Source organism: Heptranchias perlo, chromosome 2 (genome assembly GCF_035084215.1).
Source record: "Heptranchias perlo isolate sHepPer1 chromosome 2, sHepPer1.hap1, whole genome shotgun sequence".
Classification (NCBI taxonomy): Eukaryota; Metazoa; Chordata; class Chondrichthyes; order Hexanchiformes; family Hexanchidae; genus Heptranchias; species Heptranchias perlo.
Genome location: NC_090326.1, coordinates 158,994,143 through 159,020,655, shown reverse-complemented (window position 1 = coordinate 159,020,655; position 26,513 = coordinate 158,994,143). Strand labels below are relative to the sequence as shown.

General features: G+C 60.6%; 1 protein-coding gene across 1 annotated transcript in view; it reads right to left on the bottom strand.

Moving 5' to 3' along the window:
- The window catches only part of hhatlb (hedgehog acyltransferase like, b), an 81,686-nt gene that overhangs the window by 15,930 nt on the left and 39,243 nt on the right, over positions 1-26,513 (bottom strand). The window contains exons 9-11 of the mRNA XM_067999387.1: positions 22,536-22,571; positions 19,778-19,979; positions 17,161-17,305 (exon numbers count right to left, since the gene is read on the bottom strand). Of these exons, the coding sequence (XP_067855488.1) occupies positions 17,161-17,305; positions 19,778-19,979; positions 22,536-22,571 (383 nt within the window). The remainder of the gene's footprint in view (positions 1-17,160; positions 17,306-19,777; positions 19,980-22,535; positions 22,572-26,513) is intronic.

Here is a 26,513-nt window from a genome sequence, read left to right as displayed (position 1 = left end):
AATCAAGGAATATGGGGATCAGGCAGGAAAGTGGAGTTGAGGTCGAAGATCAGCCATGATCTGACTGAATGGCAGAGCAGGTTTGAGGGGCCGTATGGCTGCTCCTTTTCCTTATGTTCTTAAACCACTGGCCTTTTATATGATGTGATCTCTGCCCCCAGCTATGAACCGTTCCATGTTAGACCACGTGCAAGTCATGCCCCAGGTCCTGTCAGTTGGTGGGGCGAGGGGTGGGTGGGTGAGGGGCGCTGTCCCTCCTCCATAGTTAATACTTTGAGACTCCGAGCGTTGTGTTGCTGTTGCAGCAGCCAGGGCCAATCCTCTCCGTTGCCATCTTAATAAAGGGTTGAGATGTGGGGCGGCGGAGGGTACGGTTAAAAGCAGAAAAGGAGCCGAGTCACTTTCTGAGGTTCACACCATTCTCAGCCATGGTCTGGGGTGGCTTTGGTTGACCAGGCTGGGGCTGCATCGGGTTGGCGAGAGGGCAGGTGGTACAGTTAGCCTGTTGAAGGTGGTCCTCACAGAGTCAGCATGGGAACAAGGAGGGAGCAATAGCGGGGAAAGGGCGGCAGCACATTCAGGGATACGATTGGTGCGAAGACCTGTGATCTCTGGGATCTCATTGGTCGAAATTGTGGGAGAGGATTGGTGAAGACATTTGATCTCTGGGATCTCATTGGTCGAAGTTGTGGGATATGATTGGGTGAAGGGACAGAGGCCTCTGGTTCTGGATTCTGATTGATTGATAGGACTCCAAAATATATTCCTGCATCGTTAGACGCAAAAGTTATAACTGTGAGCAAGCACACCAGAAACAGCATCACGGACATTGCTCTGCCGATGTTATACGTAGTCATTCGTCCTTCGGTATCAAAGAAGACGGCCAGAATATCATCTCATTTTTTGCAGTACTGATTTTTGCTGAGAATGAGCGACGGCAGATTGAACGGTGGATCCTGGATACACCAGGTCGGGAATCTTGATTTTTCAAGTGTACATTTAGCACCAGCAATGCGAGGGGCCTCGTTGTAGGAGGTGCTTTCATGCAGTAGACACTGTTTGAATCACGTACCACACTCATTCAAGGTTGCGAGGATCTGCTGTAACCCCCTTGGAGTTTGAACGGTTGGGCAATCTCCTTCTCAGGCCCCGACAGTTATTTCCTAGATATTTTGCTGACTATTCATGTTGATTTGTGTTACCCGCTGGGTTGTAGCCCGGCTGTTTACACCTTTTCAGGTGACTGACTCCTGCGCAGCTCCGGGCACCTTGTGCGCTTGTAAATTTTCCTGAACAATAACGACCAATCATAGGAACATAGGAACAGGAGTAGGCCATTCAGCCCCTCGTGCCTGCTCCGCCATTTGATAAGATCATAGCTGATCTGTGATCTAACTCCATATACCCGCCTTTGGCCCATATTCCTTAATACCTTTGGTTGCCAAAAAGCTATCTATCTCAGATTTAAATTTAGCAATTGAGCTAACATCAATTGCCGTTTGCGGAAGAGAGTTCCAAAGTTTGACAACCCTTTGTGTGTAGAAATGTTTTCTAATCTCACTCCTGAAAGGCCTGGCTCTAATTTTTAGACTGTGCCCCCTACCCCTAGAATCCCCAACCAGCGGAAATAGTTTCTCTCTATCCACCCTATCTGTTCCCCTTAATATCTTATAAACTTCGATCAGATCACCCCTTAACCTTCGAAACTCCAGAGAATACAACCCCAATTTGTGTAATCTCTCCTCGTAACTTAACCCTTGAAGTCCAGGCATCATTCTAGTAAACCTACGCTGCACTCCCTCCAAGGCCAATATGTCCTTCCGAAGGTGCGGTGCCCAGAACTGCTCACAGTACTCCAGGTGCGGTCTAACCAGGGTTTTGTATAGCTGCAGCATAACTTCTGCCCCCTTGTACTCCAGTCCTCTAGATATAAAGGCCAGCATTCCATTTGCTTTCTTGATTATTTTCTGCACCTGTTCATGACACTTCAATGATTTATGTACCTGGACCCCTAAGTCCCTTTGGACATCCACTGTTGTTAACTTTTTACCATTTAGAAAGTACCCTGTTCTATCCTTTTTTGATCCAAAGTGGATGACCTCACATTTGTCTACATTGAATTCCATTTGCCACAGTTTTGCCCATTCACCTAATCTATCAATATCCCTTTGTAATTTTATGTTTTCATCCACACTGCTTACAATGCCACCAATCTTTGTGTCATCGGCAAACTTAGATATGAGACTTTCTATGCCTCCATCTAAGTCGTTAATAAATATTGTGAATAATTGAGGCCCCAAGACAGATCCCTGCAGGACTCCACTAGTCACATCCTGCCAATGTGAGTACCTTCCCATTATCCCTACTCTCTGTCGCCTTTCGCTCAGCCAACTTCCTAACCAAGTCCGTACTTTTCCCTCGATTCCATGGGCTTCTATCTTAGCTAACAGTATCTTATGTGGGACCTTATCAAATGCCTTCTTGAAGTCCATATAAATAACATCCATTGACATTCCCCTGTCCACTACTTTAGTCACCTCTTCAAAAAATTCAATCAGGTTTGTCAGGCACGACCTACCTTTCACAAATCCAAGCTGGCTCTCTCTGATTAACTGAAAATTCTCGAGGTGTTCAGTCACTCTATCCTTAATTATAGACTCCAGCATTTTCCCCACAACAGATGTTAGGCTAACTGGTCTATAATTCCCCAGTTTCCCTCTCTTTCCTTTCTTAAAAAGCAGAGTGACATGTGCAATTTTCCAATCTAGAGGGACAGTTCCTGAATCTAGAGAACTTTGAAAGATTATAGTTAGGGCATCTGCAATGTGCTCACCTACTTCCTTTGAAACCCTGGGATGGAAACCATCTGGTCCTAGGGATTTGTCACTCTTTAGTGCTATTATTTTCTTCATTACTGTTGCTTTACTTATGTTAATTTTATTGAGTCCCTGTCCCCGATTCAATATTAGTTTTCTTGGGATTTCCGTCTTTTTCGACTGTAAATACTGACGCAAAGTAATTGTTCAACATGTCCGCCATTTCCCCATTCTCAATGACAACATCCCCACTTTCAGTTTTTAAGGGGCCAATACTGCTCCTGACCACCCTCTTTTTCCTAATATAACTATAAAAGTTCTTCGTATTGGTTTTGATATCCCTTGCAAGTTCCTTTTCATACTCTCTTTTTGTAGCTCTTACTATCTGTTTTGTGACCCTTTGTTGATCTTTGTATCTTTCCCATTCGCCAGGATCTGTGCCATTTTTTGCCTTTTTGTATGCCCTTTCCTTATGTCTTATACTGTCCCTTACCTCTTTAGTTGTCCATGGCTGTTTTTTTTTGGCAAGTAGAGTTCTTGCGCCTCAGGGGTATAAACTGATTCTGTATCACGTTAAATGTTTCTTTAAACATTTCCCACTGATCATCAGTCGTTTTACCCATTAACAGATTTGCCCAGTTTAATGTGGACAGTCTGTCTCATTGCAAAACATCCGGCCAATGGGAAGCTGTCGGCAGCAGGGCCCAATCATGTCCTGGATTATGTCAGATAGAATCCCAAATAAAACCATTTAACAACTTCAAACATAGGAATTGCTAGATGGAGAAAGACTAAGGTCCATCCAGCTCGCTTTCCACCATCCTGGTAGTTGCATGAAACAATAATGGAATCATTGACTAATCATAGTGATCAATCTCTATCAATTAGTCTACCACAGACCCGCTGGATAATATCTGGTCAGAATGCCACTGAAGATCATAAAGGATGAGGACAGGGAGCAATCAAAGCCTGTGGAGAACATAATGGTCCCCTCAGCTGCTGGGTCCATGGAAATGCCACGTAAAGGACATCAGGTTAGACATTTAGGGCAATGCTCAATTTACCTTTGTGGGGGTGGGGGGAATGAGTGATAGATTTTGCTGAACTTTTCTGTAGGAGGTTCAATGGATTGAGTGGCGTCACGAGAGTGCAGATTGTACACGGTCTGTAGAAGGAAGAGGACGGACGGGCAAATTACTTCCTCATTCTGTACCATCTCACCAACATCTGCTTTGGTGCCAGCAACAAACTTTAAGACTGTGCAACTGAGAATTGCAGCTCCATCCAATCAAAATGTAGTTTCGATTGTCCGACCTGTGCCACCACCTGTGGAGGTCACTTCATTAACATAAGTAGCTCCATTTTGCCCACCAGTTAAATCATTTCAACTGATCTCCCAACTAGACGGATTGACCTACCGCTGGCATCAAGGTAAACCTGCTATACCAGAGAGCAGAGTGTGACAGCTGTGGTAACTGCAAACCTCCTTCAAATGGTTTAATACTCGGCAGTCTGAAGAAAGAGTCGAGCGAGAAGGAGAGAGGGAGAGCGAGCGAGGAGGGGGGGAGGCGGAGCGAGCGAGAGGGGGGGGGAGGCGGAGCGAGCGGGAGGGAGGGAGGGTGGAGCGAGCGGGAGGGAGGGAGGGGGAGCGAGCGGGAGGGAGGGAGGCTGAGCGAGCGGGAGGGAGGGAGGCTGAGCGAGCGGGAGGGAGGGAGGCTGAGCGAGCGGGAGGGAGGGAGGCTGAGCGAGCGGGAGGGAGGGAGGCTGAGCGAGCGGGAGGGAGGGAGGCTGAGCGAGCGGGAGGGAGGGAGGCTGAGCGAGCGGGAGGGAGGGAGGCTGAGCGAGCGGGAGGGAGGGAGGCTGAGCGAGCGGGAGGGAGGGAGGCTGAGCGAGCGGGAGGGAGGGAGGCTGAGCGAGCGGGAGGGAGGGAGGCTGAGCGAGCGGGAGGGAGGGAGGCTGAGCGAGCGGGAGGGAGGGAGGCTGAGCGAGCCGGGAGGGAGGGGAGGCTGAGCGAGCGGGAGGGAGGGAGGCTGAGCGAGCGGGAGGTGGAGGGAGGCTGAGCGAGCGGGAGGGAGGGAGGCTGAGCGAGCGGGAGGGAGGGAGGCTGAGCGAGCGGGAGGGAGGAGGCTGAGCGAGCGGGAGGGAGGGAGGCTGAGCGAGCGGGAGGGAGGGAGGCTGAGCGAGCAGGGAGGGAGGGAGGCTGAGCGAGCGGAGGGAGGGAGGCTGAGCGAGCGGGAGGGAGGGAGGCTGAGCGAGCGGAGGGAGGAGCTGAGCGAGCGGGAGGGAGGGAGCTGAGCGAGCGGGAGGGAGGGAGGCTGAGCGAGCGGGAGGGAGGGAGGCTGAGCGAGCGGGAGGGAGGGAGGCTGAGCGAGCGGGAGGAGGGAGGCAGGAGGGAGGGGGAGCGAGCGGGAGGGAGGGAGGGGGAGCGAGCGGGAGGGAGGGAGGGGGAGCGAGCGGGAGGGAGGGGGAGCGAGCGGGAGGGAGGGAGGGAGGGGGAGCGAGCGGGAGGGAGGGAAGGAGGGGGCGAGCGGGAGGGAGGGAAAGAGGGGGAGCGAGCGGGAGGGAGGGAGACGAGCGGGAGGGAGGAGGAGCGAGCGAGAGGAAGGAGGAGCGAGCGGGAGCGAGGGGGAGCGAGCGGGAGGGAGGGAGGGAGGGAGCGAGCGGGAGGGAGGGAGGGAGGGGGCGAGCGGGAGGGAGGGAAAGAGGGGGAGCGAGCGGGAGGAAGGGAGGGGGAGCGTGAGCGAGGGAGGGAGGGGGAGCGTGAGGGAGGGAGTGAGGGGGAGCGTGAGGGAGGGAGGGAGGGGGAGCGAGCGGGAGGGAAAGAGGGGGAGCGAGCGGGAGGGAAAGAGGGGGAGCGAGCGGGAGGGAAAGAGGGGGAGCGAGCGGGAGGGAGGGAGGGGGAGCGAGCGGGAGGGAGGGAGGGGGAGCGAGCGGGAGGGAGGGAGGGGGAGCGAGCGGGAGGGAGGGAGGGGGAGCGAGCGGGAGGGAGGGAGGGGGAGCGAGCGGGAGGGAGGGAGGGGGAGCGAGCGGGAGGGAGGGAGGGGGAGCGAGCGGGAGGGAGGGAGGGGGAGCGAGCGGGAGGGAGGGAGGGGGAGCGAGCGGGAGGGAGGGAGGGGGAGCGAGCGGGAGGGAGGGAGGGGGAGCGAGCGGGAGGGAGGGAGGGAGCGGGAGGGAGGGAGGGGGAGCGAGCGGGAGGGAGGGAGGGGGAGCGAGCGGGAGGGAGGGAGGGGGAGCGAGCGGGAGGGAGGGAGGGGGAGCGAGCGGGAGGGAGGGAGGGAGCGGGAGGGAGGGAGCGAGCGGGAGGGAGGGAAGGAGGGGGAGCGAGCGGGAGGGAGGGAAGGAGGGGGAGCGAGCGGGAGGGAGGGAAGGAGGGAGAGCGAGCGGGAGGGAGGGAAGGAGGGAGAGCGAGCGGGAGGGAGGGAAGGAGGGAGAGCGAGCGGGAGGGAGGGAAGGAGGGGGAGCGAGCGGGAGGGCGGGAGGGTGAGCCTGCGGGAGTGAGGGAGGGGGAGCGAGTGGGAGGGAGGGAGGGGGAGCGTGCGGGAGGGAGGGAGGGGGAGCGAGTGGGAGGGAGGGAGGGGGAGCGAGCGGGAGGGAGGGAGGGGGAGCGAGCGGGAGGGAGGGAGGGAGGGAGGGAGGGGGAGCGAGCGGGAGGGAGGGAGGGAGGGGGAGCGAGCGGGAGGGAGGGAGGGAGGGAGGGGGAGCGAGAGGGAGGGAGCGGGAGGGAGGGAGGGAGGGGGAGGGAGCGGGAGGGAGGGAGGGAGGGGGAGCGAGCGGGAGGGAGGGAGGGAGGGGGAGCGAGCGGGAGGGAGGGAGGGAGGGGGAGCGAGCGGGAGGGAGGGAGGGGGAGCGAGCGGGAGGGAGGGAGGGGGAGCGAGCGGGAGGGAGCGCGCGGGAGGGAGGGGGAGCGAGCGGGAGGGAGGGAGGGAGGGGGAGCGGGAGGGAGGGAGGGAGGGGGAGCGGGAGGGAGGGAGGGGGAGCGGCCGGGAGGGAGGGAGGGGGAGCGAGCGGGAGGGAGGGAGGGAGGGGGAGCGAGCGGGAGGGAGGGAGGGAGGGGGAGCGAGCGGGAGGGAGGGAGGGGGAGCGAGCGGGAGGGAGGGAGGGAGCGGGAGGGAGGGAGGGAGCGAGCGGGAGGGAGGGAAGGAGGGGGAGCGAGCGGGAGGGAGGGAAGGAGGGGGAGCGAGCGGGAGGGAGGGAAGGAGGGGGAGCGAGCGGGAGGGAGGGAAGGAGGGGGAGCGAGCGGGAGGGAGGGAAGGAGGGGGAGCGAGCGGGAGGGCGGGAGGGTGAGCCTGCGGGAGTGAGGGAGGGGGAGCGAGTGGGAGGGAGGGAGGGGGAGCGTGCGGGAGGGAGGGAGGGGGAGCGTGCGGGAGGGAGGGAGGGGGAGCGAGTGGGAGGGAGGGAGGGGGAGCGAGCGGGAGGGAGGGAGGGAGCGGGAGGGAGGGAGGGAGGGGGAGCGAGCGGGAGGGAGGGAGGGAGGGGGAGCGAGCGGGAGGGAGGGAGGGAGGGGGAGCGAGCGGGAGGGAGGGAGGGGGATCGAGCGGGAGGGAGGGAGGGGGATCGAGCGGGAGGGAGGGAGGGAGGGGGATCGAGCGGGAGGGAGGGAGGGGGATCGAGCGGGAGGGAGGGAGGGGGAGCGAGCTGGAGGGAGGGAGGGGGAGCGAGCGGGAGGGAGGGAGGGGGAGCGAGCGGGAGGGAGGGAGGGGGAGCGAGCGGGAGGGAGGGAGGGGGAGCGAGCGGGAGGGAGGGAGGGGGAGCGAGCGGGAGGGAGGGAGGGGGAGCGAGCGGGAGGGAGGGAGGGAGGGGGAGCGAGCGGGAGGGAGGGGGAGCGAGCGGGAGGGAGGGAGGGAGGGGGAGCGAGCGGGAGGGAGGGAGGGAGGGGGAGCGAGCGGGAGGGAGGGAAGGAGGGGGAGCGAGCGGGAGGGAGGGAGGGGGAGCGTGAGGGAGGGAGGGAGGGGGAGCGTGAGGGAGGGAGGGAGGGGGAGCGAGCGGGAGGGAGGGAGGGGGAGCGAGCGGGAGGGAGGGAGGGGGAGCGTGAGGGAGGGAGGGAGGGGGAGCGAGCGGGAGGGAGGGAGGCTGAGCGAGCGGGAGGGAGGGAGGCTGAGCGAGCGGGAGGGAGGGAGGCTGAGCGAGCGGGAGGGAGGGAGGCTGAGCGAGCGGGAGGGAGGGAGGCTGAGCGAGCGGGAGGGAGGGAGGCTGAGCGAGCGGGAGGGAGGGAGGCTGAGCGAGCGGGAGGGAGGGAGGCTGAGCGAGCGGGAGGGAGGGAGGCTGAGCGAGCGGGAGGGAGGGAGGCTGAGCGAGCGGGAGGGAGGGAGGGAGGGGGCAGCGAGCGGGGAGGGAGGGAGGGAGGGGGAGCGAGCGGGAGGGAGGGAGGGGGAGCGAGCGGGAGGGAGGGAGGGGGAGCGAGCGGGAGGGAGGGAGGGGGAGCGAGCGGGAGGGAGGGAGGGGGAGCGAGCGGGAGGGAGGGAGGGGGAGCGAGCGGGAGGGAGGGGGAGCGAGCGGGAGGGAGGGAGGGAGGGGGAGCGAGCGGGAGGGAGGGAAGGAGGGGGCGAGCGGGAGGGAGGGAAAGAGGGGGAGCGAGCGGGAGGGAGGGAGACGAGCGGGAGGGAGGAGGAGCGAGCGAGAGGAAGGAGGAGCGAGCGGGAGCGAGGGGGAGCGAGCGGGAGGGAGGGAGGGAGGGAGCGAGCGGGAGGGAGGGAGGGAGGGGGCGAGCGGGAGGGAGGGAAAGAGGGGGAGCGAGCGGGAGGAAGGGAGGGGGAGCGTGAGCGAGGGAGGGAGGGGGAGCGTGAGGGAGGGAGTGAGGGGGAGCGTGAGGGAGGGAGGGAGGGGGAGCGAGCGGGAGGGAAAGAGGGGGAGCGAGCGGGAGGGAAAGAGGGGGAGCGAGCGGGAGGGAAAGAGGGGGAGCGAGCGGGAGGGAAAGAGCGGGAGCGAGCGGGAGGGAGGGAGGGGGAGCGAGCGGGAGGGAGGGAGGGGGAGCGAGCGGGAGGGAGGGAGGGGGAGCGAGCGGGAGGGAGGGAGGGAGCGGGAGGGAGGGAGGGGGAGCGAGCGGGAGGGAGGGAGGGGGAGCGAGCGGGAGGGAGGGAGGGGGAGCGAGCGGGAGGGAGGGAGGGGGAGCGAGCGGGAGGGAGGGAGGGGGAGCGAGCGGGAGGGAGGGAGGGAGCGGGAGGGAGGGAGGGAGCGAGCGGGAGGGAGGGAAGGAGGGGGAGCGAGCGGGAGGGAGGGAAGGAGGGGGAGCGAGCGGGAGGGAGGGAAGGAGGGGGAGCGAGCGGGAGGGAGGGAAGGAGGGGGAGCGAGCGGGAGGGCGGGAGGGTGAGCCTGCGGGAGTGAGGGAGGGGGAGCGAGTGGGAGGGAGGGAGGGGGAGCGTGCGGGAGGGAGGGAGGGGGAGCGAGTGGGAGGGAGGGAGGGGGAGCGAGCGGGAGGGAGGGAGGGGGAGCGAGCGGGAGGGAGGGAGGGAGGGAGGGAGGGGGAGCGAGCGGGAGGGAGGGAGGGAGGGGGAGCGAGCGGGAGGGAGGGAGGGAGGGAGGGGGAGCGAGCGGGAGGGAGGGAGGGAGCGGGAGGGAGGGAGGGAGGGGGAGCGAGCGGGAGGGAGGGAGGGAGGGGGAGCGAGCGGGAGGGAGGGAGGGAGGGGGAGCGAGCGGGAGGGAGGGAGGGGGAGCGAGCGGGAGGGAGGGAGGGGGAGCGAGCGGGAGGGAGCGCGCGGGAGGGAGGGGGAGCGAGCGGGAGGGAGGGAGGGAGGGGGAGCGGGAGGGAGGGAGGGAGGGGGAGCGGGAGGGAGGGAGGGGGAGCGACCGGGAGGGAGGGAGGGGGAGCGAGCGGGAGGGAGGGAGGGAGGGGGAGCGAGCGGGAGGGAGGGAGGGAGGGGGAGCGAGCGGGAGGGAGGGAGGGAGGGGGAGCGAGCGGGAGGGAGGGAGGGAGGGGGAGCGAGCGGGAGGGAGGGAGGGAGGGGGAGCGAGCGGGAGGGAGGGAGGGGGAGCGAGCGGGAGGGAGGGAGGGGGATCGAGCGGGAGGGAGGGAGGGGGATCGAGCGGGAGGGAGGGAGGGGGATCGAGCGGGAGGGAGGGAGGGGGAGCGAGCTGGAGGGAGGGAGGGGGAGCGAGCGGGAGGGAGGGAGGGGGAGCGAGCGGGAGGGAGGGAGGGGGAGCGAGCGGGAGGGAGGGAGGGAGGGGGAGCGAGCGGGAGGGAGGGGGAGCGAGCGGGAGGGAGGGAGGGAGGGGGAGCGAGCGGGAGGGAGGGAGGGAGGGGGAGCGAGCGGGAGGGAGGGAAGGAGGGGGAGCGAGCGGGAGGGAGGGAGGGGGAGCGTGAGGGAGGGAGGGAGGGGGAGCGTGAGGGAGGGAGGGAGGGGGAGCGAGCGGGAGGGAGGGAGGGGGAGCGAGCGGGAGGGAGGGAGGGGGAGCGTGAGGGAGGGAGGGAGGGGGAGCGAGCGGGAGGGAGGGAGGCTGAGCGAGCGGGAGGGAGGGAGGCTGAGCGAGCGGGAGGGAGGGAGGCTGAGCGAGCGGGAGGGAGGGAGGGGGAACGAGCGGGAGGGAGGGAGGGGGAGCGAGCGGGAGGGAGGGAGGGAGGGGGCGAGCGGGAGGGAGGGAAAGAGGGGGAGCGAGCGGGAGGAAGGGAGGGGAAGCGTGAGCGAGGGAGGGAGGGGGAGCGTGAGGGAGGGAGTGAGGGGGAGCGTGAGGGAGGGAGGGAGGGGGAGCGAGCGGGAGGGAGGGAGGCTGAGCGAGCGGGAGGGAGGGAGGGGGAGCGAGCGGGAGGGAGGGAGGGGGAGCGATCGGGAGGGAGGGAGGGGGAGCGAGCGGGAGGGAGGGAGGGAGGGGGAGCGAGCGGGAGGGAGGGAGGGAGGGGGAGCGAGCGGGAGGGGGAGCGAGCGGGAGGGAGGGAGGGAGGGGGAGCGAGCGGGAGGGAGGGAGGGAGGGGAGCGAGCGGGAGGGAGGGAGGGGGAGCGAGCGGGAGGGAGGGAGGGGGAGCGAGCGGGAGGGAGGGAGGGGGAGCGAGCGGGAGGGAGGGAGGGGGAGCGAGCGGGAGGGAGGGAGGGGGAGCGAGCGGGAGGGAGGGGGAGCGAGCGGGAGGGAGGGAGGGAGGGGGAGCGAGCGGGAGGGAGGGAAGGAGGGGGCGAGCGGGAGGGAGGGAAAGAGGGGGAGCGAGCGGGAGGGAGGAGACGAGCGGGAGGGAGCAGGAGCGAGCGAGAGGAAGGGAGGGAGGGAGCGAGCGGGAGGGAGGGAGGGAGGGGGGCGAGCGGGAGGGAGGGAGGGAGGGGGAGCGGGAGGGAGGGAAAGAGGGGGAGCGAGCGGGAGGAAGGGAGGGGGAGCGTGAGCGAGGGAGGGAGGGGGAGCGTGAGGGAGGGAGTGAGGGGGAGCGTGAGGGAGGGAGGGAGGGGGAGCGAGCGGGAGGGAAAGAGGGGGAGCGAGCGGGAGGGAAAGAGGGGGAGCGAGCGGGAGGGAAAGAGGGGGAGCGAGCGGGAGGGAAAGAGCGGGAGCGAGCGGGGAGGGAGGGAGGGGGAGCGAGCGGGAGGGAGGGAGGGGGAGCGAGCGGGAGGGAGGGAGGGGGAGCGAGCGGGAGGGAGGGAGGGGGAGCGAGCGGGAGGGAGGGAGGGGGAGCGAGCGGGAGGGAGGGAGGGAGCGGGAGGGAGGGAGGGGGAGCGAGCGGGAGGGAGGGAGGGGGAGCGAGCGGGAGGGAGGGAGGGGGAGCGAGCGGGAGGGAGGGAGGGGGAGCGAGCGGGAGGGAGGGAGGGAGCGGGAGGGAGGGAGGGAGCGAGCGGGAGGGAGGGAAGGAGGGGGAGCGAGCGGGAGGGAGGGAAGGAGGGGGAGCGAGCGGGAGGGAGGGAAGGAGGGGGAGCGAGCGGGAGGGAGGGAAGGAGGGGGAGCGAGCGGGGAGGGCGGGAGGGTGAGCCTGCGGGAGTGAGGAGGGGGAGCGAGTGGGAGGGAGGGAGGGGGAGCGTGCGGGAGGGAGGGAGGGGGAGCGAGCGGGAGGGAGGGAGGGGGAGCGAGCGGGAGGGAGGGAGGGGGAGCGAGCGGGAGGGAGGGAGGGAGGGAGGGAGGGGGAGCGAGCGGGAGGGAGGGAGGGAGCGGGAGGGAGGGAGGGAGGGGGAGCGAGCGGGAGGGAGGGAGGGAGCGGGAGGGAGGGAGGGAGGGGGAGCGAGCGGGAGGGAGGGAGGGAGGGGGAGCGAGCGGGAGGGAGGGAGGGAGGGGGAGCGAGCGGGAGGGAGGGAGGGGGAGCGAGCGGGAGGGAGGGAGGGGGAGCGAGCGGGAGGGAGCGCGCGGGAGGGAGGGGGAGCGAGCGGGAGGGAGGGAGGGAGGGGGAGCGGGAGGGAGGGAGGGAGGGGGAGCGGGAGGGAGGGAGGGGGAGCGAGCGGGAGGGAGGGAGGGGGAGCGAGCGGGGAGGGAGGGAGGGAGGGGGAGCGAGCGGGAGGGAGGGAGGGAGGGGGAGCGAGCGGGAGGGAGGGAGGGAGGGGGAGCGAGCGGGAGGGAGGGAGGGAGGGGGAGCGAGCGGGAGGGAGGGAGGGAGGGGGAGCGAGCGGGAGGGAGGGAGGGAGGGGGAGCGAGCGGGAGGGAGGGAGGGGGAGCGAGCGGGAGGGAGGGAGGGGGATCGAGCGGGAGGGAGGGAGGGGGATCGAGCGGGATGGAGGGAGGGGGATCGAGCGGGAGGGAGGGAGGGGGATCGAGCGGGAGGGAGGGAGGGGGATCGAGCGGGAGGGAGGGAGGGGGAGCGAGCTGGAGGGAGGGAGGGGGAGCGAGCGGGAGGGAGGGAGGGGGAGCGAGCGGGAGGGAGGGAGGGGGAGCGAGCGGGAGGGAGGGAGGGGGGAGCGAGCGGGAGGGAGGGAGGGAGGGGGAGCGAGCGGGAGGGAGGGGGAGCGAGCGGGAGGGAGGGAGGGAGGGGGAGCGAGCGGGAGGGAGGGAGGGAGGGGGAGCGAGCGGGAGGGAGGGAAGGAGGGGGAGCGAGCGGGAGGGAGGGAGGGGGAGCGTGAGGGAGGGAGGGAGGGGGAGCGTGAGGGAGGGAGGGAGGGGGAGCGAGCGGGAGGGAGGGAGGGGGAGCGAGCGGGAGGGAGGGAGGGGAGCGTGAGGGAGGGAGGGAGGGGGAGCGTGAGGGAGGGAGGGAGGGGGAGCGTGAGGGAGGGAGGGGGAGCGAGCGGGAGGGAGGGAGGGGGAGCGAGCGGGAGGGAGGGAGGGGGAGCGAGCGAGGAGGGAGGGAGGGAGGGGGAGCGAGAGGGAGGGAGGCTGAGCGAGCGAGAGGGAGGGAGGCTGAGCGGGAGGGAGGGAGGCTGAGCGAGCGGGAGGGAGGGAGGGGGAGCGAGCGGGAGGGAGGAGGGGGAGCGAGCGGGAGGGAGGGAGGGGGAGCGAGCGGGAGGGAGGGAGGGGGAGCGAGCGGGAGGGAGGGAGGGGGAGCGAGCGGGAGGGAGGGAGGGGAGCGAGCGGGAGGGAGGGAGGGGGAGCGAGCGGGAGGGAGGGAGGGGAGCGAGCGGGAGGGAGGGAGGGGGAGCGAGCGGGAGGGAGGGAGGGGGAGCTAGCGGGAGGGGGGGAGGGGAGCGAGCGGGAGGGGGGGAGGGGGAGCGAGCGGGAGGGGGGGAGGGGAGCGAGCGGGAGGGAGGGAGGGGGAGCGAGCGGGAGGGAGGGAGGGGGAGCGAGCGGGAGGGAGGGAGGGGGAGCGAGCGGGAGGGAGGGAGGGGGAGCGAGCGGGAGGGAGGGAGGGGGAGCGAGCGGGAGGGAGGGAGGGGGAGCGAGCGGGAGGGAGGGAGGGGGAGCGAGCGGGAGGGAGGGAGGGGGAGCGAGCGGGAGGGAGGGAGGGGAAGCGAGCGGGAGGGAGGGTGCAAGCGGGAGGGAGGGAGCGAGCGGGAGGGAGGGGGAGCGAGCGGGAGGGAGGGGGAGCGAGCGGGAGGGAGGGGGAGCGAGCGGGAGGGAGGGGGAGCGAGCGGGAGGGAGGGGGAGCGAGCGGGAGGGAGGGGGAGCGAGCGGGAGGGAGGGAGGGAGGGGGAGCGAGCGGGAGGGAGGGAAGGAGGGGGAGCGAGCGGGAGGGAGGGAGGGGGAGCGTGAGCGAGGGAGGGAGGGGGAGCGTGAGGGAGGGAGTGAGGGGGAGAGTGAGGGAGGGAGGGAGGGGGAGCGAGCGGGAGGGAGGGAGGGGGAGCGAGCGGGAGGGAAAGAGGGGGAGCGAGCGGGAGGGAAAGAGGGGCAGCGAGCGGGAGGGAGGGAGGGGGAGCGTGCGGGAAGGAGGGAGGGGGAGCGAGCGGGAGGGAGGGAGGGGGAGCGAGCGGGAGCGAGGGAGGGGGAGCGAGCGGGAGGGAGGGGGTGCGAGCGGGAGGGAGGGAGGGGGAGCGAGCGGGAGGGAGGGAGGGAGGGGGAGCGAGCGGGAGGGAGGGAGGGAGGGGGAGCGAGCGGGAGGGAGGGAAGGAGGGGGAGCGAGCGGGAGGGAGGGAAGGAGGGGGAGCGAGCGGGAGGGAGGGAAGGAGGGGGAGCGAGCGGGAGGGCGGGAGGGTGAGCGTGCGGGAGGGAGGGAGGGGGAGCGAGCGGGAGGGAGGGAGGGGGAGCGAGCGGGTGGGAGGGAGGGGGAGCAAGCGGGAGGGAGGGAGGGAGGGAGGGAGGGGGAGCGAGCGGGAGGGAGGGAGGGAGGGAGGGGGAGCGAGCGGGAGGGAGGGAGGGAGGGAGGGGGAGCGAGCGGGAGGGAGGGAGGGAGCGGGAGGGAGGGAGGGAGGGGGAGCGAGCGGGAGGGAGAGAGGGAGGGGGAGCGAGCGGGAGGGAGGGAGGGAGGGGGAGCGAGCGGGAGGGAGGGAGGGAGGAGGAGCGAGCGGGAGGGAGGGAGGGGGATCGAGCGGGAGGGAGGGAGGGGGATCGAGCGGGAGGGAGGGAGGGGGATCGAGCGGGAGGGAGGGAGGGGGATCGAGCGGGAGGGAGGGAGGGGGAGCGAGCGGGAGGGAGGGAGGGGGAGCGAGCGGGAGGGAGGGAGGGGGAGCGAGCGGGAGGGAGGGAGGGGGAGCGAGCGGGAGGGAGGGAGGGAGGGGGAGCGAGCGGGAGGGAGGGGGAGCGAGCGGGAGGGAGGGAAGGAGGGGGAGCGAGCGGGAGGGAGGGAAGGAGGGGGAGCGAGCGGGAGGGAGGGAAGGAGGGGGAGCGAGCGGGAGGGAGGGAGGGGGAGCGAGCGGGAGGGAGGGAGGGAGGCGGAGCGAGCGGGAGGGAGGGAGGGAGGCGGAGCGAGCGGGAGGGGGAGCGAGCGGGAGGGAGGGAGGGGGAGCAGTCGAGGAGGGGGGGAGGCGGAGCGAGCGAGGAGGGGGGGAGGCGGAGCGAGCGGCGGGGGGGTGAGGCGGAGCGAGCGGGGGGGGGGGGGGGGGGGGAGGCTGAGCGAGCGAGGAGGGATGGAGGCTGAGCGAGCGAGAGGGAGGGAGGGGGAGCCAGCGAGGAGGGAGGGAGGGGGAGCCAGCGAGGAGGGAGGGAGGGGGAGCCAGCGAGGAGGGAGGGAGGGGGAGCCAGCGAGGAGGGAGGGAGGGGGAGCCAGCGAGGAGGGAGGGAGGGAGAGCCAGCGAGGAGGGAGGGAGGGAGAGCCAGCGAGGAGGGAGGGAGGGGGAGCCAGCAGGGAGGGGGAGCGAGCGGGAGGGAGGGAGGGAGGGAGGCTGAGCGAGCGGGAGGGAGGGAGGCTGAGCGAGCGGGAGGGAGGGAGGCTGAGCGAGCGGGAGGGAGGGAGGCTGAGCGAGCGGGAGGGAGGGAGGCTGAGCGAGCGGGAGGGAGGGAGGCTGAGCGAGCGGGAGGGAGGGAGGCTGAGCGAGCGGGAGGGAGGGAGGCTGAGCGAGCGGGAGGGAGGGAGGCTGAGCGAGCGGGAGGGAGGGAGGCTGAGCGAGCGGGAGGGAGGGAGGCTGAGCGAGCGGGAGGGAGGGAGGGGGAACGAGCGGGAGGGAGGGAGGGGGAACGAGCGGGAGGGAGGGAGGGGGAGCGAGCGGGAGGGAGGGAGGGGGAGCGAGCGGGAGGGAGGGAGGGAGGGGGAGCGAGCGAGGAGGGAGGGAAGGGGAGCGAGCGAGAGGGAGGGAGGCTGAGCGAGCGAGAGGGAGGGAGAGCGAGCGGGAGGGGGAGGGAGGGGGAGCGAGGGGGAGAGGGAGAGAGGGAGAGAGGGAGAGAGGGAGAGAGGGAGCGATGGGGAGAGAGGGGGAGGGCGAGAGGGGGAGGGAGGGAGACGGAGCGAGAGGGAGAGAGGGGGAGGGAGGGAGACGGAGCGAGAGGGAGAGGGAGTGAGAAGGAGAGTGGAAGAGGGAGGGAGAGGGAGCGAGACGGAGAGAGGGCGAGGGAGCGAGAGGGAGAGAGGGAGAGGGAGCGAGGGGGAGAGAGGGCGAGGGAGCGAGGGGGAGAGAGGGCGAGGGAGCGAGAAGGGGAGAGGGCGAGGGAGCGAGAAGGGGAGAGGGCGAGGGAGCGAGAAGGGGAGAGGGCGAGGGAGCGAGAAGGGGAGAGGGCGAGGGAGCGAGAAGGGGAGAGGGCGAGGGAGCGAGAAGGGGAGAGGGCGAGGGAGCGAGAAGGGGAGAGGGCGAGGGAGCGAGAAGGAGGGGGAGCGAAGGAGGGGGAGGGAAGGAGGGGGAGGGAAGGAGGGGGAGGGAAGGAGGGGGAGGGAAGGAGGGGGAGGGAAGGAGGGGGTGGGAGGGAGAGAGGGAGAGTTGAGGAGGGGACTATCAGCCAGGTGTTCAGCTCTTGATCACTCGCGGTGTCTGCTGCTAGAAACTTGCGTGAGTGGATGTTGGGTGAAGACGTGAATAGAATTGGCTGTTATGCCCCCCCCCCCCCCCCCACCCACCACCAAAGCCGTGGCAACCTAACCGAGGCTCGCTCGTAAATAACGACCACTCAGGTGAAGTGTTGGCGTGGTGCCTACTGCCTGTAGCACTGTACTTCGGCAAGAAAGTAATAGGAGTCAATACCGATTGTTGGAGCACCAAGTGGGCAGCACCGCCAGGCGGTGAGACTCGATCTTCCACCTCACGAGTTCCCAATCTCAGCCACGGTGCTCTGGCGAGGCGGTGAATGGATGGAAGGGATGATCGGATGTGGTGTCTCCACCGTGCTGCCTTTGTTTGTCTCCTGGCATCCAGGCAATCATGGGCAATAGCAGCTGCTTTGGGAGCGAACCATCCATGCAACCATAGAGATTTACATCACAGAAGGAGGCCATTCGGCCCATCATGTGTATGCTGGCTCTTTCCTAGAGCAACCCGATAGGGCAATCCACCAGAAATTTAAAGCGCAGAACCCAACCCACCTGATAAAATCAGGAGGTGCCTGGTTTGGGTGGGGGGATGGGTCTGTGAGGAAACGGGCATTAAAGAAAAACTGTCTAGGTCTAAATAACTTAAATAAAAAGCTGCTAATTGCCATCCGCCTCCCCCACGATAAAACTTACCACCAAGGATCAACCTTCTCGCGACTATTACAGCAAAATCAACACTGTTCAGTGAAAGGACGTTGTACAAAACAATAGCCCAGAAGTTTGCAGCACCAAATACTCCTCTGATTCTTCGTGACATTGCCTCAGACATCCGGTTGGCCTGGGGTGGGGAGAGGGGGAGGGAAAAGAACACATCATATTGTAACAACCCCAAAAAAACAATTCATTTTTTGACCGAGTGTGTTGGAGACAAGGCATTGTCTAAAGCCACTGGACCTGGACCACAACGACAGTGATGGTGATCGGCAGGCAGAGCGGCCGGCAGACTGATCACTGCGTCTGATGGAGATTCTGCCTGAAACGTATCACCGTGTAGTGTAATGGTTATGTTATTGGACTAGTAATCCAGAGGACGTGAGTTCAAATCCCACCCGTGACAGTTCGAGAATTTGAACACAGCTTAAAAAAAATAAATCTAGAAATAAAAGTGAACATGATACTGTCGCATTGTCGTTAAAAACTCAACGTAGATGCATTTAAGGGGAAGCTAGATAAGTACATGAGGGAGAAAGCAATAGAAGGATATGCTGATAGGGTTAGATGAAAAGGGGTGGAAGGAGACTCATATGGACCAGTTGGGCCAAATGGCCTGTTTCTGTGCTGTACATTCTATGTAACTGGCTCACTAATGTCCTTTATAAACAATTTTACAACACCAAGTTATAGTCCAGCAATTTTATTTTAAATTCACAAGCTTTCGGAGGCTTCCTCCTTCGTCAGAAACATTTACCTGACGAAGGAGGAAGCCTCCGAAAGCTTGTGAATTTAAAATAAAATTGCTGGACTATAACTTGGTGTTGTAAAATTGTTTACAATTGTCAACCCCAGTCCATCACCGGCATCTCCACATCATAATGTCCTTTAGGGAAGGGAAGGAAACTTGCCCGCTCTGGCCTATGTGTGACTCCAGGCTCACACCAATGTGGTTGACTCTAAAGTGGCCTAGTGAGCCACTCAGTTGTATCAAACCGCTACATGCAGCGGTTCAGGAAGGCCCACCACCAGCTTCTCAAGGACAACTATTGATGGGCAATAAATGCCGGCCTTGCCAGTGACGCCCACATCACTGAATGCATTTTTTTTTTAAAATACCCTCCTGTGGAGAATCTTATTCATCAGACACAATAAATAATATCAGTGGAAGACCTGGCCTCACAAATGCCACCACCTATAGTAGGTGAACTGCCTTCTTACAACACTTAGTCGTTAGAGGAGAAGTATAGTCAACAGAATGCCCCCTAAATGTAAAGACACCCTCCCATTTCACAGGTGTTACCCTTTCTTCACCCTTTTACTTACAAGGGTGGGCACAGCTCATTTAAAAAAAATATATTTTATTGTGGCTCGCTCACACAACATAAACGTAAGCAAAAATAGTATAATATTTAATATAATTCAAACTCTTTACCGCTACTCAAGATGTTATCTGCCACGTGACGTGATGTCATCATACATCAATATGTCACTCAGCAAATGATATCCCTTTAAGTATCCCCTTAAGCTGTGCTTAAAGTAAGTCTGGATGGGATGCACCCTAGGTTGCTGAGAGAAGTAAGGGGGGAAATCGCGGAGATACTGGCCAAAATCTTCCAAACATCCTTAGATACGGGGGGTGGTGCCAGAGGACTGCAGAATTGCAAATGTTACACCCTTGTTCAAAAAAGGGTGTAAGGATAAACTCAGCAACTATAGGCCAGTCAGTTTAACCTCAGTGGTGGGGAAACTTTTAGAAACGATAATCCGGGACAGAATTAACAGTCACTTGGACGAGTGTAGATTGATTAGGGAAAGCCAGCACGGATTTGTTAAAGGCAAATCATGTTTAACTAACTTGATAGAGTTTTTTGATGAGGTAACAGAGAGGGTCAATGAGGGCAATGCGGTTGATGTGGTGTATATGGACTTTCAAAAGACGTTTGATAAAGTGCCGCATAACAGGTTTGTCATCAAGATTGAAGCCCGTGGAATAAAAGGGGCAGTGGCAGCATGGATAGAGAATTGGCTAAGTGAGAGGAAACAGACAGACAGTGGTTTTATGGATTGGAGGGACATGTACAGTGGTGTTCCCCAGGGGTAGCCAATTTGGGCACAGCAAGATCCCACAAACAGCAATGTGATGATGACCAGATAATCTGTTCTAGTGATGTTGGTTGAGGGATAAATATTAGCCAGGACATCGAGGAGAACTCCCCTGCTCTTCCTCGAATAGTGCCATGGGATCTTTTACATCCACCTGAGGGAGCAGCCGGGGGCCCATTTTAACATCTCATCTGAAAGACGGCACCTCCGGCAGTGCAGCACTCCCTCAGTACTGCACTGGGAGTGTCAGCCTAGATTTTGTGCTCAAGTCTCTGCAGTGGGACTTGAACCCACAACCTTCCGACTCAGAGGCGAGAGTGCTACCCACTGAGCCACGGCTGACACCAAGTCTAATGGCTCAGCCCCATGCTGGACAGTGCCTGTGCCAACCGAGCCAGTGTAGTTGCAGGACCTCTCAGCTTCAAGGGGTGAAAAACAAAAAAAACATTGTTTCGAAACCACGTAGGGAAACGTTCCTGAACTAGGACCTCACCTCAATAGAAGCAAAAGGTTCACGCTGGAAGAACTTTTGTACCCAGAGCTCAAAGTTGAGGCCAAAGCAGTTGCACACGGACCAGAGGTAGACCACATTGCCCGGGCCCAGCCAGAGTGTAGTGACTAAGAAGGTGCAGATCGTCGCCAGCAGCTCCTTCAGAATGTTGTCGTGGTTTTCTCCCAAATAGTCATAGACGTACCTGAAAAAAAAAAATTAAAGGCGGCAGTGCTCGGCTGCTGAGAGTTCCCTGCTCTCGCTGGGGCAGAGTGTCGCAGCTGCCCACCGGTATCTCACCCTAGTGGCCCTAGTTCAACCAGGGAGGGCCGATATAGCCGAGCCTTATCCTGCCCTCACGTGCACACTTTCCAACAGGGGGCACTGGATGGAGCGCGGGTGTGCTGGCCTGAATTTCACCTTCCTATCCCAGGACCACACCTGCCAACTGGGGGTGTACGTACACAAATCTCTGGAGGTGGCAGGACAAGTTGAGAAGGCTGTTAAAGAAGCGCATGGGATCCTGGGCTTTGTTAATAGAGGCATAGAGTACAAAAGTGAGGAAGTTATGCTAAACCTTTAATTTTTTTAAAACATTGGTTTGGCTTCAGCTGGAGTAGTGTGTCCAATTCTGGGCACCACGCTTTAGCAAGCCTTTCAAAGCCTTAAAGAGGGTGCAGAGGGGATTTACTAGGATGGTACCAGGGATGAGGGACTTCAGTTCTGTGGAGAGACTAGAGAAGCTGGGATTGTTCTCCTTAGAGTAGGGAAGGTTAAGGGAGATTTGATAGAGGTGTCCAAAATCAGTTTTGACAGACTAAATAAGGAGAAACTGTTTCCAGTGGCAGAAGGGTCGGTAACCAGAGGACACAGATTTAAGGTGATTGGCAAAGGAACCAGAGGCGACATGAGGAAACACTTTTTTTACGCAGTGAGTTTTTCTGATCTGGAAAGCACTGGTCTGAAAGGGTGGTGGAAGCAGATTCAATAGTAACTTTCAAAAGGGAATTGGATAAATACATGAAGGGAAAACATTTACAGGGCTATGGGGGAAGAGAAGGGGAATGGGACTAAATGGCTAGCTCTTTCAAAGAGCCGGCTCAGGCACGATGGGCCAAATGGCCTCCATCTGTGCTGTATCATTCTATGATACTACTGTGAACTGTAGCTCCAACTCGCTGCCCTAGCTGTGCTCAGCTAACTCGGTATGGTCCGAGGGATTAAACCTGGAACCTTCAACGCCAAAGGGTGGTGCATTTAGTCATGAAGCCTCCAGAGGGAGCCACACCGAGAATATTAACTACAAAAGAAAGAACTTGCATTTAAAAAAGCGCCTTTCAAGATCTCAGGATGTCCCAAAGCTCTTTACAGCCAATGAAGTACTTTTGAAGTGTAGTCACTGTTGTAATTTAGGAAACACGGCAGCCAATTTGTGGACAGCAAGGTCCCACAAACAGCAATGTGATAATGATAATCTGTTTCAGTGATGTTGGTTGAGGGATAAATATTGGCCCAGGACACTGGGGAGAACTCCCCCGCCCTTTTTCGAAATAGTGCCGTGGGATCTTTTACGGCCATCTGAGAGGGCAGATGGGACCTCAGTTTAGTGTTTGACAGTGCAGCACTCCCTCAGCACTGCACTGGAATGTCAGCCTGGATAGTGCGCTCAAGTCTCTGGAGTGGGACTTGAACCCGCGACCTTCTGAATCAATTAAACATCAATTAAATCTTCCAGGTGGTTTATCATGAAGGATTTCCAGGTGGCGTGTTGGAGGCTGGTTGTGCTGTGCCACGTGGGTGACAGGACTCCTGTTCATTCCTGGTGTGTGGAGAGGATGCAGAGATGCTAATACCAGAATGGTACCAGGGATGAGGGACTTCAGTTATGTGAAAAGACTGGAGAAGCTGGGATTGTTTTCTTTACAGCAGAGAAAGTTAGGTAGGAATTTAATTGCGGTGTTCAAAATAAGGAGAAACTGTTTCCACTGGCAGGAGGGTCAGTAACACAGATTTAAGATAATTGGCAAAAGAACCAGAGGGGAGAGGAGGGTGGTGAAAGCAGATTCAGTAGTAACTTTCAAAAGGGAATTGGAGAAATACTTGAAAAGGAAAAATCTGCAGGGCTATGGGGGATGAGCAGGGAAGTGTGGCTAATTGGATAGGTCTTTCAAAGAGCCGGCACAGGCACGATGGGCTGAATGGCCTCCTTTGTGCTCTATGATTCTAATAAAGTGCCCAAACCCTTGTGATTGGACATTCCTGTCCCCAATGTCTCACCTTTCTGCAACATCTACTGTCTGCTCCTCCTGTAAACAAACCCTTTGCAAAGTATCTGCTCAGCCTAACAGTGAATTACAGGGCTGCACAGCCGATCCTTCTAGAGGTTTCTAAGGAACGACCTGTGTTCTATCCAAACCATGCTGAGTTCCAGGTCTCTCAATAAGAATCTCTCAATAAGAACTTGCTTTCATGGCACCTCACAGCCCTGCCACCTCCAGCAACAAGATCATGGGAACACCATCACCAGCAAGTCGCTCACCATCCTGACCTGGACATATGTTGACGTTCCTTCAGTGTCACGGGGTCACAATCCTGGAATTCCCTACCTACCCACCACCGTGGGAGCACCTCCACCACCAGAAAACCCACCGCCACCTTCTCAGCGCAATTATGGATGGGCATGAAATGTGGCAATGCCAGTGTCGCCCACTTGCCGGGAACAAATAAAAATAAAGAATAAAAACAATCGCTTGTTACTTACTTGCACAGCCAGTCATTTATCCCTCTGTCAAAGTGCCTGAAATATAAAATCGTGCAATTAGCGGATGATGCCAACTATTTTAAATTTCCCCACATGTTCTCATGTCTATTCTTGCTTGTCTCACGAGGACATAAAAGCACAGAATGAGAGGAAGGCTGTTCAATCCATTGAAGCCCATTCCTTTCACAGACCAGCTGCAACCTGCCCCGTCTACCCAACCCATTCCACCTCCTGAGGGAAGGTTCTGCAACGTGTTTCCTAAATTACACCGTTCCTTCATCGTCGCCGGGTCAAGATTCTGGAGCTCCCTACCTGGCAGCACGGTGGGAGAACCTTCACCACACAGACTGCAGCGGTTCAAGGCGGTAGCTCACCACCACCTTCTCAAGGGCAATTAGGGGTGGGCAACAAATGCCGGCCTTGCCAGCGACGCCCAAATCCTGAGAATGAATTTTTAAAAAACGGGATCAGATTGCCTTGATCGGCTGCCTTCCTTGGCCTGACGTAACCACTGCTCCCAACAATTCAGTAACCATCGTGTTCCACCAAGCATTCGATTCCCTCTATCTGTATGACCCCTCAATCCTGATCCTAAATTAGATATTCATCTAGTTCTATGTTAAAGGAGCTAATCAACACAGCGTTAACGACAGTAACCGAGAGTTCATAAAAATGTTGAGCCAAGGGGAAGTAAGGCACTAAAAGCCCACAGTGCAGACCTGCCCCAGTCTATTCCCATTGCTCGCTCTCTTGTGGCAGCAGCTTCCCAGAGCAGGTCAGGTGGGAAAATTCTTTAGTTACAGTAACGGGTGCAAAGCTTCCGACAGGGAACAAAACCAACTCTGTGTGAGTACAAGTATCCTGCATTCAGCTGGTGACTTTACAATTGAGTGTTTGCTGGGTCACTTCAGAGGGCATTAAGAGTCAAGCACATAGCTTGGGATTGGAGTCACTTGCAGGTCAGACCAGTTAAGGATGGCAGCTTTCTCTTCCCTGAAGGACATTAGTGAACCCGTTGGGTTTTTAACGACAAGATCGGAGGCGGATAAAGGAGGGCCCGAGAACGGGAGATTAGCGCAATCGGAGGTGGATAAAGGAGGGCCCGAGAGCGGGAGAGCTGAGCGAGATTGGAGGTGAATAACGGAGGGCCCGAGAGCGGGAGAGCTGAGCGAGATTGGAGGTGAATAACGGAGGGCCCGAGAGCGGGAGAGCTGAGCGAGATCGGAGGTGAATAACGGAGGGCCCGAGAGCGGGAGAGCTGAGCGAGATCGGAGGTGAATAACGGAGGGCCCGAGAGCGGGAGAGCTGAGCGAGATCGGAGGTGGATAAAGGAGGGCCCGAGAGCGGGAGATTAGCGCAATCGGAGGTGGATAAAGGAGGGCCCGAGAGCGGGAGAGCTGAGCGAGATTGTGGAAATGCATCAAGCAATACCTGACCATATTAACTTTCTAATACCCTTAAACCATAAAAAAAGAAATGCATGATGGATATTTGACCATATTAACTCTTTGGCTCACATAATGGGGTAGCTACAGCACACACACACAGAAAGGCACAATTGTGTAATTAAGTTTAAGCCTTGGTATGTTGATAATTAAGTTAGCTGAGCAGGTGCTTAGTACTGTCTGGCCCCCCGAGCAGATAAGGGTATTGCTGACTATAAAATATAATGAGAATACAATTTCTTGAAAGGCCATGTGGCCTTGAGACTGACTTCAGCCCTACTGATAACCAGCTCAAGAAAGTGGGGAGGATAAGTGCGCTCAGGCCTATGAGGCCTACGTGCCAATATAGGAATGAGCTATGGACGTCCAGAGGGGGCAGGCTCACTACTTGATTGACCAACCACCTGAACCAATAAAGAATGTACGTGTACGCCCATATTCTACGACAGGTACACGATTAACTGTATAAACATGAGCTGTCTCACTGACTCGAAGAAGCAGCGCCTTCAACTTTTGCTTGAGGGCGCTCTTCCCTTGTATACAAGTCAATTAAAGTAAGACTTTTCCCTTTGTGATACTGGTCTGGGTGTGCTAGTGCATTGGTATAGTGTTAAGTTTCAACAAGATCAAAGGAGGATAAAGGAGGGCCCGAGACCGGGAGAGCTGAGCGAGATTGGAGGTGAATAACGGAGGGCCCGAGAGCGGGAGAGCTGAGCGAGATTGGAGGTGAATAACGGAGGGCCCGAGAGCGGGAGAGCTGAGCGAGATTGGAGGTGAATAACGGAGGGCCCGACAGCGGGAGAGCTGAGCGAGATTGGAGGTGAATAACGGAGGGCCCGAGAGCGGGAGAGCTGAGCGAGATCGGAGGTGGATAACGGAGGGCCCGAGAGCGGGAGAGCTGAGCGAGATCGGAGGTGAATAACGGAGGGCCCGAGAGCGGGAGAGCTGAGCGCTGGCAGAAACTCGAAATTGACATCACAGGACAGCAGTTTCAGGTGTGACGTCAGCACAAGAGAAGGAGCTGATTGGTGAGTAGCTGGTGAGTGTTTTTTTTTAAGTCTTTAGTTTTTTTCTATTAAGTTTAGTTAATAATCTAATAAATCGAGGCATGGCAGGGCAGCTCAGTCTCGTTGAATGAACATCTTGTGCCATGTGGGATCTCCAGCACTCTTTCCATGTCCTGGATAACCACATGTGCAGGAAGTGTCATCAGCTGGAGGAGCTCGAGCTCCAGGTTTCGGAGCTTGAGTAGCAGTCGGCGTCACTACAGCGCATTCATGAGGCTGAGAGTTTCGTGGACTGCACGTTTCATGAGGTGGTCACCCCGCAGATTAACAGAGTGCAGGCAGAGAGGGACTGGGTGACCACCAGACAGACAAGGAGGACCAGGCAGGTAGTGTAGGAGTTCCCTGAGGACATCTCACTCTCTAACCAGTATTCAGTGAATACTGGTGGGGGAGAGGGCTCCTCTGGGGAGTACAGCCAGAGCCAAGTCCACAGCACCATGGGTGACTCAGCTATAAAATGGGGGAGGAGTAAGATCAGGAGAGCAGTAGTGATAGGGGATTCAATAGTTAGGGGAACAGATAGGCGTTTCTGCGGCTGCAGATGTGATTCCAGGATGGCATGTTGCCTCCCTGGTGCCAGGATCAAGGATGTCACTGAGTGGCTGCAGAACATTCTGAGGGGGGAGGGTGAACAGCCAGAGGTCGTGGTCCATATCGGTACTAACGACATCGGTAGAAAGAGGGAAGAGGTCCTACAGGCAGATTTTAGGGAGTTGGGAAAGAGATTAATAAGCAGGACCTCAAAGCTAGTAATCTCCAGATTACTCCCAGTGCCACATGCTAGTGTGTATAGAAATAGGAGGACAGTGCAGATGAATGCGTGGCTGGAGAGATGGTGCAGGAGGGAGGGCTTTAGATTCCTGGGGCATTGGCGCTGGTTCTGGGGGAGGTGGGACCTGTACAAGCTGGACGGGTTGCACTGCAACAGGGCCGGGACCAATATCATCGCGGGGGGTTCGCTAGTGCTGTTGGGGAGGGTTTAAACTAATTTAGCAGGGGGATGGGAACCTGAGAGTAGATTCAGAACGGACAGCAGAGCTGGAAATGGAAGGCAGAAAATTAGTAAGCAAGTTCAGAAGGCAGAGGAAACAAAGACTAGAAAACAGACAACAAAGGAGTTTGGCAGTGCTTAATGGCAGATACCTCAATGCAAGGAGTATAGTGAATGAGGCAGATGAGCTGAGGGCACAGATAGACACGTGGAAGTATGATATCATAGCTATTACTGAAACATGGCCGACAGAGGGGCAGGAATGGCAGCTCAACATTCCTGGTTACAGGGTTTTCAAGTGAGATAGAGAGGGGGATAAAAAGGAGGGGGTTGGCAATATTGGTTAAAGAAACAATTACAGCCGTGAGGAGGGATAATATGTTAGAAGGATCATCAAATACGAACATATGAATTAAGAGCAGGAGTAGGCCATTCGGCCCCTCGAGCCTGCTCTGCCATTTAATAAGATCAAGGC